General features: G+C 44.3%; 1 protein-coding gene across 2 annotated transcripts; it reads right to left on the bottom strand.

Moving 5' to 3' along the window:
• Positions 1 to 220: 220 nt before the first annotated feature.
• LOC130201614 (bcl-2-modifying factor-like) lies at positions 221 to 9191 on the bottom strand. 2 transcript variants are annotated; one of them, XM_056426691.1, is made up of 4 exons: positions 9115 to 9191; positions 6896 to 7092; positions 6011 to 6213; positions 221 to 1254 (listed from the first exon to the last, which is right to left on the bottom strand). In XM_056426691.1, exons 2-4 carry the CDS (start codon positions 7065 to 7067, stop codon positions 1138 to 1140), a joined length of 492 nt encoding a protein of 163 aa, XP_056282666.1. In that variant the 5' UTR covers positions 7068 to 7092; positions 9115 to 9191; the 3' UTR covers positions 221 to 1137. The 2 variants fall into 2 exon arrangements, with proteins under 2 accessions (XP_056282666.1, XP_056282665.1); XM_056426690.1 differs by having other exon boundaries at positions 8990 to 9150.
• Positions 9192 to 15085: the final 5894 nt, after the last annotated feature.

Below are 15085 nucleotides of genomic sequence, written 5' to 3'. Positions count from 1 at the left end.
AATATTCAGTAACAGCAGTAAAAAGTATATATAAATACATATATATATATACACACATATATATATGCATATATAAATATACATATATATATATAAGTATATACATATATAAGTATATACATATATATAAAATAAGTATATACACACACACATATATATATATATGATCTCTTCATTTGTTTAGCCTATAATATTTATATTTGATGTGTTGTTTGTGTTGATCTTAAAATATTGCTTCTGTTTACTCATTCCACTCATGACTTGGCTCTATCTGCTGTCGTTTAAAATAGTTATTAATTCCAACTAACTTTTTCTTTTTTTAATGCGTTACCAGTATCAATTATCCCAATTCATATAAATACCAGCTGTTGTGCACAGGTTTGCTGGCAGTCACCGGGCATGTTTGACCAAGACTTCGTACGGCAAACTCCGCCCACCTATTTCCTGAGTCATCACATTGTTCTGTGACTGTTCGACATGGAGCACGCGACTGAAGAAAGGCTTGCCTTAAACACCTGTGCATATTTAAAGAAAATGATATTTAGATTACAAGTTAAGGTGAGCAGACTTTTTCATGTGCAGAAACTTTGTTCCCAATATTTTGAATGATACTGAGATGCAATACCAGACCAAAGAAAATGGAAGAAAACAAAAACAGAAAGCAAAATAAAGAAATTATGAAAGGGTAAATGTTCCATTGAGGTGAGGTGCAAAATGCTTTGTTCTGAGAAGTTGCCTCTTTGGAAAATAGTAAATCAACTTGTCTGGTCACCTGGGCAACGCAAAATTGCTCAATACTCATTCGGCAGAAGACATTGAATAAGGCATTTCCGGGGTCTGTGGAGGTCATTAAAGATGGATACATGTTGAAGTGCAAAAAATTGAACAAGAACAATGTACTGTACAAAACTACTACACCACACGTATACCAAAATATGAACATTTTCCCGTAGAGGAATCTCGGAGCATCATGACATCTTCTTGGGAAGAAAAAACTCACGACCTTGTATAAAAGTTGGTTGTCTCCGTCCCGCGGTGACCTTGTGTCTCCTTTCTTTTCTCCCCCAAAAACAGACCCGTGTTAGATTTGACAGTGTCATTAGGAGTCCAGTTCCTCCGAGAGATGGGGAGACCCTCTCACCTCCGTCCTGCTCCACCTCCTCCAGCAATGAACCCCCTGTCAAACAGCAGGCTGAGCAGAGCTGCGGCCAGGCGCCACCACATCCGCCCCTGGTTCCTTTGGTTTCGATGGTACTGAAGCGACACATAAAGACAACATATGCAAGTTAGTGCGCTCTACTGAAAATACACAACACAAGACAATGCTAGAAATAGTCCCGAAAGGCTTTCAGTGTGAGCTTCAGCTTGTGTTGCCTGTGATGATTGACAGTGAACACAGTGGAAAGGGTCAACTGAGGAGAGGGAAAGACTAAACGAGACACCGGAACAACGCTGATATTTTCACAACAGTCTGCTTCTATCCCCAACAATAATTATTAGAGGCCTCCCTTTGTGTTTGGGATCTCGACACAATCCGGGCTTCCCGACAGACATTCCACGCCGTAAACTCATCCATCATGCGGGCACACTTTTTCTAATCTTCCTGGTGGAGATCAGCAGCCAGTGGCTCTGGAGGAGACTCTCTCGGGTTTGCGAGCCAATTGGATTGTGTGCGATTAAGGGGGATAATGATATCTCTAGAAGCTGAGATAAGATAATTGCACCGAATGGGATTAGGGAGCTTCTGAGGAGAGGCAGGGAGCTCTCTGGAAAGCACATCTCTGCACGAGAGGTACAGTAGTCCCAACGGCTCATCTGCAGACGAAAGGCAGACGCCACCACGCCTGATAATGCCGTCGCTATTTTCAGAGCATGAGAGTTGTAAACCGAGGGAGACTTGAGATTACTTTTTCATGACAATGCAGAAAAGTGAACAAGCCCAAATATCTAAAAGGTAGGGATTATATACTCCATATTGACATGGCTTTTAAAAAGTGCCCTCCAAACATTGACACAGCTAGCAGCCAGGAACTGCCATTGTGATAAGCCTCTCTTTACTCGTATTAATTTGTTATCAACATTGCAGGGTGTTGCGTAAGCTTCGTGTGCATGGTACTTACTACTCACTTTGTTTAAAAGAAAAGGGGAGTCTTGATGAAACCAGTTCTCTGTTGTATGACTTATCTTCTAAATCTTGCCTGTGTATATTTTGATAAGGACATAATAATAGCACACAGTGAATATGTACATGTGGCACAGAGTGGATGGGCTGGCAGCCAGCATGGCTCGACTTGGCATGTCTTCAAAACTCTAAACTAAATTACACGAGAGACGTCAGATCCAACTCTGGGATCAAAGAAGAGGACGGCAGAATGACTGAATATGCAACTTAATGTTTATTGTACGCCTATATGTGAAATACTAAATGGAACATTTGATAGTAAAAGTTGCAGGTGTCAGATCAGTCAACTGAGGGATGTATGCAACAAAGCTGGAGTGTGTACGACAATCTACATGAGAAGCAATTTCATCTTCATGAACAGAAACAGAAAGCTCCTCTAACCTTTTGATCTCCATTCACCAAGCTGAGAGAGACACCCAGACAAACAGGAGAAAAGACATGGAGAATGAGAAAGAGGTGTGCACAGGCCTGTTGCGACGTCGTCACGAGTCACGCTACCTACCAACTGTCAAAACGAGACCCGGGCTCTAAATGTGGCCGTCGAGAGCGTCAGAGTCCAGCCAGATGCTCGGTGTCGTCGCTCTGACGCTGGCCCGATGTGCTTTATCAGTGTCCCATGTGGGCTGTCTGTCAAGCCAGCTGCTCAGAAGCTCTGCCTTATCTGCTGAGCAAACAGGCCAGCCTCGAGAGTAAGAGACTCTGGATTAGTCGCATCGGGGAGGAGACCGGGACAAAGAGCAGTGGTACTGGCTAATAGAGAGTGGCACGAATGGACATCACTGTGAACAAACATCATCGCAGAAAAAAATTAATGAAAAGTAAATATCCAAAGCTAGCTCTGAATGTTTTTATTTCCATTGCAACTCTACTCCTACACCCCAACCCCCCTTAACCCCCCCCCCCCTCTACATGTGCCGAAAGGAGAGAGGGCTGTGTCCTCAACAGAACAGTGAGGAGCCACAAGCACTGCATACAGACACACACACACGCCCACACACACACACACACACACACACACACACACACACACGGCCGATATTCAACCCAGCTTTCAACACCTCCTATCGAAAGCAGCGGGAGTAGTCTCTCTTAAAAAAACATGGGGATGAAACCCAACTCTGCTCCTTGCCCTGTGCAGACTGGAGCCGTCTTCCTGCCATTGTGGCTGTCATTATTGCCTCGTCTCAGATGGCGAGCCGGCTAATGTCAGCCATTCTCGAGGGACCTCGGCGTCCCCTCCAGCCCTCTCTCCGACTGAGGAGCAATTTATCTGTCAGCATCCACCAGCACTCCTTCGCTACCTAATCCCTCATTTCGCCAGGGGCCACTCACAGCCACATTGCTCCCAAATCCATCAAGAGGATGGCAGTCAAAGGCACTTGGATGGCTCAGGGACAAGTGTCTGCACTGAATAACTGCAATCACCTCCTGACAGGAGCAGACGGGGACGAGACCTGACAAACAGCGACGCAATTATTGATTGAGAGTTGTCGTACCGACCGCCCGACTGTGTGATAGTGAGACGTGTGAGACAGCAGAAAGTTGAAAAACAAATATGGGTGTATTCTTGCATGAACATGTACACACGCATACAACTAATTGCACAACCAGAGCCAGAAATAGCAATTACAGGCTGCAGTAGAATCACACATCCAAAACCACACATCAGTGTTTGGCTTGTAACAAACACTCTGCAACAGCCTCTGAACACGTATCACTGGCAGAAACCTACGAGCTCCTGAGTGTAAACAATAGTCACACTGGTCGCTATGCTAGTGACCGTTAAGCAAACCCTTACTCATCATAATGCAGGCGAGTATATTTTCGCTATTGCTTGTTCACCAACACACTACCAGTGTCTCCGGTCTCTTTTAGCTTCAGGATATGACTTCACAGGGCCGGCTGTCTCACTGCGACTGTCCTCTCGTTTACTCAACCAGGAACAAAACAACACAAGCCACTTCCTCATGCCCTGACCCAAGCCTGCCACTGTTGTGCATCAGAAGATCCCAGCCGCACACACACACACACACACACACACACAGATACACGTGCACACACACACATCACCGCAACCCTGCTGTCTGACTATCTGGTTGTCTGTTTGCATTTGCCAGTGTCACGAATCACGATACATGAGTCATGTAGAGCTGCAGGGTTATATAAATAACTTGATAAGTGCATGAGAAAATGAGAAATTGTCTTGCACTTCAGAGTATGAAGTAAAACTATTATTACTATTAGTATAATTATTATAATTATTATATTATATTATATGCAGGTCTGGGAGGGTGTTATTTCCCGAAAGAGAGGTTTTAAGACAACTGAAGATGGTTGTTACTTGATCACTTGTGGTTCATTTTCAAACCTCCTTTGCTCATATGCATGCTTATCCCATCATTATGGAGCCCCCCCCCCCCCTATATGGCTGCGTAGACCTCTTATTTGGGTGTCTCCTGTGGCCGCGTCCTGCCGAGGTTAGAGGCTGACTGTTGACTCCTTGGAACCACAGCTGTCCCCCTGGGGGGCTCATGCTGCTGAGCTTCGGGTTACAACATGTTGACTTTCTCCCGCCACTTCTGCTTTTTGCCCGTACGTAGCGGTATGTGTCTATGTGCATGTCTAAATGTGAACGTGTCAATAGGTGCGTGTGTTAAACTGTTGTGCAACTAGAAACTCTGCGAGAAAATCTCCTGAGGATTTGTGTTTATGTTTGATGTTCGAGCCGATTGAAACAACAGCGTGTCCCAGTCGTACGACACTCCCTAGCTGAAGCACACTATCAGTGGCCATTGTCACCCTGTCCACAGTGCAATGGGTTGTTTAAGGCCAGGCATCCTCCATGCCACTTGCCTCTACAGAGCACTGAGGAAACAGAAGAAAAGTGAGGGAGAGAGAGAGAAATAACAGGAAGAGGAGGCAGGGGGAGAGCCCGGAGTTAGAGAGGTGGGGGAAGGGCTGTCCTTGTTCAGCAATGTTTCTGGCTTGGGGGTAAGGAGGGGGTGAAACGCTGGGCTCTGTAACTTCTGCATGTGCGCAGTCTCTCCAAAACAAATGTGGAGCAAACACAATCAAAGAAAGCAAACTTTTGTCCCACCATGAATCTCGGTCAGATCATGAGGGGATCCAAATATTCATAAAATGTTAATCGGTGTGAATGTTGTTGTTAATGTGTGGCCGGTTTTAGTCAGACCAGAACTGAACTGGATTGTCCATGTAAGCTACTGATACCATCAGCCTTTATACCATTAACAATACGTTTCAGTTGACAAGGCCCCTATAAACGGATCAGAACACATTTAATGAGGCCAACAGCTCCTGGTAATCCAAGTTAACACACTAAGTCCAATGTCAAAATAAAGACAAGTCACTCCTCCGCCTCCAAATTGGTTGATGTACAGTATTTGGTTTCTTAAGTGGCTTATTTGACCATAAGATTTCCTACTGCATAAGCAATAATGAGGTGTGAGGTTTCACTATGTATTTACTACTACTGTTGGAATAAATGAGTTTCTTTCTAGTTTTGTTGCATTTTAATTCTCGAGCTCAGCTTGAGTCTCCTATCAAGATGCTATCCAAATAACAGGGAATGATTAGTTTTCCTGGTCGTAGTCACAGGTAGTAATCTATTAAAAAAACGCTCACTCTAAAAAGTCTAAAAACACTCCTGCATCAGTTTTGTCTGCATGCAACACTTCCTGAATGGCACTAAGGGGAGATTCTGGTACTGCTTGGGGTATTAGTGGCCAGTTGCACTTGTTCACTGCCATCACACGTCAGGCCTAGCTTGAGTTTGTATAGTCAGCAGGATGCATATTTCCTCCTCACCAGTTGTTGGTGTTGCCGGTGAAACTGGTCTCCTATCAGCTGGAGTTTCTGGCCAATGCATGCCTCCACACTGTGGGCCACAGGTTGCTGCCGCGGTAGCTGCTCCATCCCGTTTTGCTCCACTTCACTTTCTTGTCGCCTCGCTTCCTGATCCCCAACAAGCTCAAAGTTTGCCGGGAAGTGCAATCGAAAACCTGCGTTGCCTGTTGAGTGTCAAGGCTGAGACTTATTATTTTGTCGACAACCGCATAAAGATGTAAACACAGCAATGACACCTGACAGGGTGTTTTTACTGAGATTATGTCTCCGCCAAAGATGCAACAGGTACAACAGCCAAGTATTGTTGAACGTGTCTTTAACCAATCGGATTGCTTGGCTTTAACCACAACTTTCCCAGCTGTGTTTTTTTTTGTAGTCAAACACTGTGAGTCATTTAGATGTTTCACAAGTCACTCACACACACACACACACACACACAACAAACTCACATGAAACAGCTTTTAGGTCAGTCAGTTGTTATGGAGCTACTTTGGAATGCCTACTTGTATATGGCACCAATGTAACTTTGCTGTCACTGATAATCACGTCTCTGTGCAGTTGCTGCTTACACAGGTAAGCACTTCTGTCACGTCCTTTCAGTCGCACTGACAGCCTGGCGCCTTTTGAATAGCAAAGCAGCTGGGTACACTCCATGCAGACCATAAAAGGCACTGTGATCACGACTATCAGGCGCCAGGGGTGAGATCAGTGCAGCAACATTATTACCCATTTCTCACAGTAAGTCTCACATTATAGTTTTGTGCTTGAGTTTTATAACACTGGTTATCACGCACAGGGAAATGTTCCGTTTTTCTCTTTTGAAATACGGTATGTCATCAGCCTCACCGTAGAAGAGTGGTCTGGGCTCCTCTGCGACGCCACAGGGCAGCATGCCGTTGTTGTGTGCCAGGGCAGGGCCAGGTGTCTGCGTGCCCCGGTCTTCACACTTTATCTCCCTGAATGCGGTGCGCCAGCAATTGGGGTCTGGCTCAAACACATCATCCTCCTCATCGTCCATGCGAGGGCACTCTCAGATGAGCAGCCTTAAAAAGTGACAGAAAGAAAGGTTACTGTTACAGCTGAGTGGACAACATGTGTCTTCCAGTGAGTGTATAAATCACTAATGATGGTCGTAACCTTGGACAATTCTGCATTTGGCCTGATGAGATGATCTCAGACATGTGTGTGTGTTCCTCCTAAGCATTCATTGCAATTATAGACAACCTGTCTGGTTTATAATGAGCGCCCTCAAATGAATAAAATCACATTGGACATCTTCAACTAGGAGAGGAGGAAGGGGGGGAAACAATCTGCATTCACTTGTGGCAAAGAGCTTTGTGCTTATCTAGACAAATGGCTCTGCTCATCTCAGAGATGAAACCACACAATCCACTGCAGTTAGGAGCCACATCTACATAAATGGGAGTTATGCTGACAAAGTTAAATGAGAGGTAGAATCTCTCTTGTCTGTGCTAAGCAGCCCAGAGGACAGGAGCGTGGCTTCTTAAATAAACACCATGATGGCTTGATTAAAGTAATAATATCAGGTAGTTTTATAGCAAACAAGTGGATCAATGCTCAGTGGACACATACATAACTTAAATGTACACAATTTATAAATTTGACCAGAATAATAATAAAAAATGCATGATTATGAATATTTAAAGTAACTCTACAGTATGGACAGACTCTCAAGGAGCACTTGGGAAATTCCGTCAGTGGCAATGATGCACTGCACTCAACCTTGAATCTTATAGTGGGTCAAAGAGTTATCAAAATACGGGTGAAATTCAAGTCGCCTCAAGAGTCACAAACGAGTTGTAATACAGGGTTAGACTACTACCACACGTCCAAATGAGGGTCCACAGCAACATGGTAATGACAGTCTTTGAGGAAAGTCCTGAGCCACTCTCCCTACCCTGGTCTGTCAGGGTGCCAGCTCCCCGGGAACGAGTTTTCATTTCTACACCCGCATCAGCAGATTGTCTCTGATTCACGTGTTCACAATAAAACCCTGCATGTAAAACCGCGTAATGCTTTGTTTCGACAAACACAGAGTCGGAACATGGAGGAAGAAACTTCCAGACACCGAGGGCTGCTGTGTGAGCTGTGTGAGCTGTGTGTTGTGCAGACAGTGGCTCCCCCTGCTGCAACACACAATAACCCCACCGAAGGAGGGAGAGGCGGGGAGGTGATACGTGAGGCCGCTCTGTTATTGACACTTTCCATCCACTGGTATCAAAAGCCTCACAGCTACTCTCGAACATGTTGCACAGGACCTCAATATAGCTCCTCAAACTTAAAGCGTGCTAGTATATGGCGACAATTTAAATATATATATAAATTTTTGACGTAATTGTTTATATATATATATATATATACATATACACACACACACATACAATTTCGTATATATATATATACGTAATTGTATGTATATATATATATATATATATAATTACGTCAAAAAAAACTTAGATGCGAAAATCAATGTGCAGTGATGCAATAAAAAATGTGGGGAAAAGCTCTGAGACAATAAATGTCTAGTAGACGCGTCTAAAATATGTAATGACGTGTTTACACGCGCAACAGGTTTTAATCTATGGAGAAAAACGTCTGTCACTGAACGTGTGCAGGACTGAAACTCGACGGAGACCCAAACAGACCTGGAGTCCATGCACCGACTGAGCCCCGTAAACCGGGAAAGCCGGTGTAATTCAAATCTCCGTTGTATGAACGAATGGCAGAATAACCCCGACACTATTCCTCGTCGCACGTACTGCTTTGTCATTTCAATATAACAATGTTGCGGCTCCTTCGACGTCAACACGGTGTGTGCCGCTTCTTCCTCTGGACGCGGATGTTCCTTCACGTTCACCTCGCGCCGACTCGCTGCTGTAAAGTGTGTCCGCGCATGACGCGATGCTCTGCGGCGCTTACCGCGGAGACGGGCTTCGTCGTAAAGGTTGTCTTGTACTCGGAGAAAAGAAGAAGAATAAAAAGAAGACGAAAAAAAGGACACAGGTTCAATATCCCGACATGCAGGCGAGTTTACTCCGTATCACCTCCACGACAACTTCCATTCTGCGAGGAAAAGTGCAGCCAGCCGATTTCATTTCGCCGACCTCAGCTCCAAACTGACTCCGCCGCCGGGGCGTGGTGCTGAAAGTTGGTAAATAAACCCTCCCTAAAAGCGCGAGTGTTTCTGTCGTCCAACTGCAAAGAGCCCAGCCGAGGAGGAGCCTGCCCCTTTAAGACTGATTTATGGGGCTGCAACCAATCGTGGAGTTTGTTTTTGTCCCGCCTCCTCCAGCGCGTATTCAGACACGTGGACGGGAAATTCCCGATAGCACGAGATCGCTTTCACGCCACTACCCTGCTCATCTGCTCGGTGAAGAGCCGACACGCGCATTGTCAATGAGGGGGAAATGAACTTCTATCTATCTATCTATCTATCTATCTATCTCTCTCTCTCTCTCTCTCTCTCTCTCTCTCTCTCTCTCTCTCTCTCTCTATCTGTCTGTCTGTCTATGTCTCTCTCTGTCTATGTCTCTGTCTGTCTGTCTATCTATCTATATGTCTGTCTATATGTATATCTATCTATCTGTCTGTCTGTCTATGTCTATGTCTGTCTGTCTGTATATCTATCTATATGTCTGTCTATATGTATATCTGTCTGTCTGTGTCTGTCTCTCTGTCTGTCTATGTCTCTGTCTATCTATCTATATGTCTGTCTATATGTATATCTGTCTGTCTGCCTGTCTCTCTGTCTGTTTGTCTTTCTTTCTACATTTAACTGCCACATTTTTGTTTTTGAACATCTGTATTATATGTTTTGGTGAAATCAAACTGAGGATGGGTTGCGACCTTTCATCATGTTGAAAGTGGCCTACATTCAGTGGAATTAGGCTCCTGTAGAAGAGAACACAGATGTGTGTGTGTGCAAGTTGTTTGTGTCTTTTCGACACAGATCAGCCGTGACCTCATACGTCGGGTCTTAAAACCGTTGCACAACAGGCTTTATGTTAACCCATCAGCCAATATAACCACAAACATGTTCAGTACAGATTTGTGCACATTCCTTTATTGTCTAGGCGATTTCAATCAGTTCATATCTTGACAGTTATCCATGCTGAGCTGATGCAGGTGCTGGCAATCTGCCCCCTCCCCTCAGGGCTATCACTGATCAATAAACCCTCGGACAGCTGTAGTTGACCCTCAGGATTCTCTCACAGAGCATCGCCCTGCCCCCAGCACCCACGTCTCGCTCCCTGTACCTCAGCTGTGATCATCCCACCATGGGGCTGCGTGAGAAGTCACGGGTCTCTGCCTCCTCTGTCCTGCCTGAATTGGAAATACCTTTAGGTTCAGACTTTGTCCCACCTGTGGCGTCTCGTGAGAGCTGGGGAGTGACTGTGGAAGAGGGGATTCTTTTTCTCACTCACCGTGATATTGGAAACCTGATCACTTCCTGCATGAGTGGCCAGAGTAAAACAACAAAAGGCTCAAAGATGTGGGAGCGTTAGTTGCAGCTTCCTTTTGTGCTGCAGCCAAACAAAGGAGAGCCCTCCCTACTCCACAGACTTTCAAGAAAACACCTGTAATTACTAAAGAGACACAATACGTGTAACGACCGGTCATTGTCATAGACACACTATACAGGTTAAAATGAGAGATTTAAGTTATGCAAAAGTTAACCTTTTATAGTACTTTGTGACTAAGCGTTTGACTGGATCATTACTTGAAAGTTCTGGAATGAAATATTCATGACAAACCTAAGTATATAGTATTGATGGCAGCACATATATATCCTAAGAAAACAAACCCAAGTCTTTCATTAACATGCATTAGTCTGTGATGTATTAGCATTTGTGAGTAGCTGCAAAAATCATTGAAGCCATAAGGCAACTCTCAGCGGGGCACATGGACAGGCCTCTAAAACATAAATAATGAATACGGGTGAATTCACTGCAGCTCATCCCATTATCCAGGAACATGAATTGTACATTCAGAACATTGTTGACTTCACTAATCGAGCCATGTCTACCAGTATGTGGATTACGGCTTTGTGTGGATGACAGATGTGTCTCAAAGTCTTTGAAGTGCACAGCCACACATTACATTTGTACACAGGAACAACTCTCACTGAAATGAGGATGCATTAACAGAATACTGCCGTCAGTGTACGTTACACCAGAAAGATACTTCTGAAGAGCAATTTATGCACACACACACACACACACACACGCCAGCAGAAGAATCCATGCACATACCCGTGCACGCAAGCAGGCAAATACACACATGGCTGCACAATCACATGCCCTACTTCCTCTGTATCCTCAACAGCCCAATTTACCTCTTTATATCTCATTCTCCATATGCATTTGTGTACACGCCTCTATCACAAACACACTGTCTCCCACCGAAACATTCTCCGGCATGTGAATCCTGCCTGGAAACAAGAAAGGAGGAATTTAATTTGCTCCAACTGGACATATTCCATGGCAACCGCATCCAGACTGCAAGCCAGTTGGATGAGGCATACGCGGCACACTGACCCAATGACAGAGATCATACTGGAGCAGTGACCTGAAAACAAAAGGAGGCTTGCTCCTCTGCCCTCTCTGGCACTCCTCATGTGCCCTCAGCTAAAGAAACCCCGAAGATGTCACTGAAATTAAGGTAGTATTTTAGAGATGTTCCCCCTGAAACCGGACAACATGATCCAAAGAACCTCGAATATGAAGCTGTAAGGAATATGAAGCTGTAAGGTTGTTTATTTATTTAAATTTATTTAACCAGGAAATGCCTCATTGAGATTAAAAATCTCCTTTACAAGAGTGTCCTGGCCAAGACAGCAGCAGTAGCACATTACACAAAGTGTCAGATAATACAACAACAACAATGATAGACAATGTAGAAAAAGAAAAAGAAAGATACATTTTTAGATCACAGCATGAATAAAACCACGGTTAATAATGCATTTTCCTTTTTCTAACAATTCATATTGTAAATAGTACAACCCAGACAAGGAGAAATAATCCATTTATAAAAATGTGCGTTTACAGTAGTTGTCTTAAATGATTTGTATCTCTTCTATCAGGTAATACAACAGGCACGTGTGACAGCTAAATGAAGGGAAGGCAATCGGGGAAAGTGTGTTTTCTGTCAGCTTAAAACCCTTAAGTTCTCTCGGTCGAATACTGATTGAATAATGCAGCAGGCGTGGAGAGGTGGAGTGAGGTAATTTTTTTTCTTGAACCCAACCTCTTTGAGAAATTGTGACGGTGAGGCTAGTTATGAGGGCCATGACACCTGATCTGAGGGCCGTAACTGAGAGCACTGACACAAACTGCCACCTTTGAAAGGGCTGTCTGGGATGCTTACATCCCCGTCTGGCTGGAGACTCCTGGCTCAACTTCACACTCTCAAAGTGACTCACATACGAATAAATGTCTTTGTTGTTTTGGGGATCATTTCACACTCAACAAAACTCAATCACAAAAGAAATATAGACGGTTGAAGCCAAATGTGTTTGGTGCAAAACTATTCAAATGCTGCTCGTTTAGGACGCCTCAGTGGATGAGGTCATCACATCCGCTACTTGCTGTCAGGAGCGTCCCACTCCTTTGTGTTTCCAGTAGCCTCAATGATGACGAAGACGCCGTCACTCTGAAGCTTCCTGTGAAACATAGAGAATTGGCAAGATTATACATTTGTCTTTTTGTCAACAATCCCCAAAAGACAACAACAAAGTGTCTCTGCACTGTTGACACTGAGTGACAGTTTATTTTGAGTCAATCCGCAATGCAATGTCTGCAACAAATACACGCTTGGAAATATTCATCAACAAATGTGCTGTTTACTCCTGTTTCAGAAATGTTTGCTGACATCTACAGTGCACAGATGTTTTATGGAATAATTTAGCCTTATAGCCATATATATTAAATATATGAAGTGCATTGTTAAAGATTGATGTCTTCAGTAAATAGGCTATTTGGTTGAGTGACACAGGCCAGGCGGGAAAGCTGGAAAGTTTAGATAGATACAGAATATTGCCATCTTTATTCTTTAATGCAGCCGTTTGGTTTAAAATGAATTGAGCTATAGAGTTTTTTTTAACTTAATCTTACAAATGATATATTGGCATTAAATGTGGGCATGACTAAAACAACAGATCATTATTTTTTCTCGGTTGGTTGACCGTTTACCTTTTGAAGCCATGTCTGCTGACCCCTGTGATGACGCTAACCACAGTCACCATGTCAGTGCACCATTGTCTGTATATCAGACATGTTCATTTCATCCCTCCATTAATCTCAGCTCACTCTGCTGTGGTGGAAAAGAGGAGAAGTGAATGAGTGTGCTGTGTGTAACTGCTCTACATACACTGCCCCTTCTCTGAACCAGCCACCATTTGATCTCCACTGCAGGCTACATAGCACAGCCCTGCATGGCACGCTGTGGTTTGAATTACAGTGGAGAGAGACACATTGAAGTCCAGCAATTCACAGACTGCAGGTTGTACTTTCAAGTCAAGCGAGAAGAATCAATTGAAAGGCCTGTCTTCAAGTTTCTCCAATATTTTGCCCGCTGGCTACTCATGGGCAGGAGTGTTCTCGAAAAGCCTGGGCTTCATTTAATGAGACGGACCGGTGTGTCAAGCTGTTCTGCTCACCCTTTCGAGAGTACGAGGGTGTATGTGTGGCAGCAGCAGAAACACTCGCACACGAACATGCACACAGTGGATAAGATTGGATAACTGTGTGGGAGAGCTGACCAGTTATCCAGCCTCCACAGAGGCACCATGTTTAATCTGCTCCACACATTAAAGCCCCGGCACCTCAAAGCAGGCCGGTCCGAACAGCTGTGGACATGACTCTGTATCTCTCTCTGAAGTGAGGCAGCGCACAGTGGGGTCCAGAGGATGAAGAGTTGGAGGCCGCTCACCATGAATGAGTCAATCTCACACCGGGGTTATGACAATCCAAAGAGCCCTCAAAGTCCAACACAGCCCTTCAAGCGTGCACAAAGGGCTTTTCTCCAGCATTAAAGGCGTCACACTGGTCCTTCAGTGCTTTGAAATGCTGATATTGTTTTCCACAGGAGTTTCATCATGCTTTCAACATGAAATCCCCAGAGGTAATAATAAAAAAAAGAGATCAAATAAATGTAACAAAAGGCTTAATATTTAATCATTTTTTATCATCAAACTATTTAAATAACGCTGATTACAATCAGTGTTATAGCTTTTAGAACAGTACAGCCATATCTGTATTTATTTATTTGCAAGTTAATTAACTGTGGACGGCTCAATGGCGGCCTGCTGCTGCGTGGAGGTCCAGCATCGAAGCCTGCAAGCAGTGTGTGGAAAAAACCCCATTAATGCCATCTATCATCAGCTACTAATTATGCTGCCCGTGGGCCCTGACTGGATCCGGTTTCAGCTTTGGGATCCAGCCACCAAACACTTAGCATTCATATTTAATCACACCTCATTATGCCCCAACAATGTAGGAGACAGAGACCTTACCTGATATGCCAGACAGACACGGTCAACATACAGGACGGATAGAAAATGTCACACATACACAAATGGCCAACTGCCCCCCCCCCCCCCCCCTCCAACTGGCATTTGGAAAAAGTCCCCGCTCTTGAAATGACTCAACCACTTTGATGAGAGGTAGAAACCCCAATTTTGTGCTTTCTCAGCAAGTTGATCCTTTCATGTGAGATCCTTTTCTTTTCGGTGTTCTCTGGTTCAAAGAGCAGCCAAAGCAAACAGAGACTAATCCTTTATGCTCACAACAACTGCTGTGTTATCAGCTTAGAGTCGTCATGATGTCACACTCTTCAGGTATAAGTAGTCTGATGTTGGACATCAAATATGACTTTGGTCTGCCCGGGACCCCTGCCCTTGTTATTGTGATGCAGGTGAAACAGAATACACCGAGGCATGCTCTTCACTGATCAGGCCACGGAGACAGTTCCACAATAAGTAATCAGTGTCATGTTTTTCTTGTTGGCTGCCTGTGT

This window comes from Pseudoliparis swirei, chromosome 11 (genome assembly GCF_029220125.1).
Source record: "Pseudoliparis swirei isolate HS2019 ecotype Mariana Trench chromosome 11, NWPU_hadal_v1, whole genome shotgun sequence".
NCBI lineage: Eukaryota > Metazoa > Chordata > Actinopteri > Perciformes > Liparidae > Pseudoliparis > Pseudoliparis swirei.
Note: the sequence above shows the minus strand (reverse complement) of the source record. Positions and strands in the feature narration are given on the sequence as shown.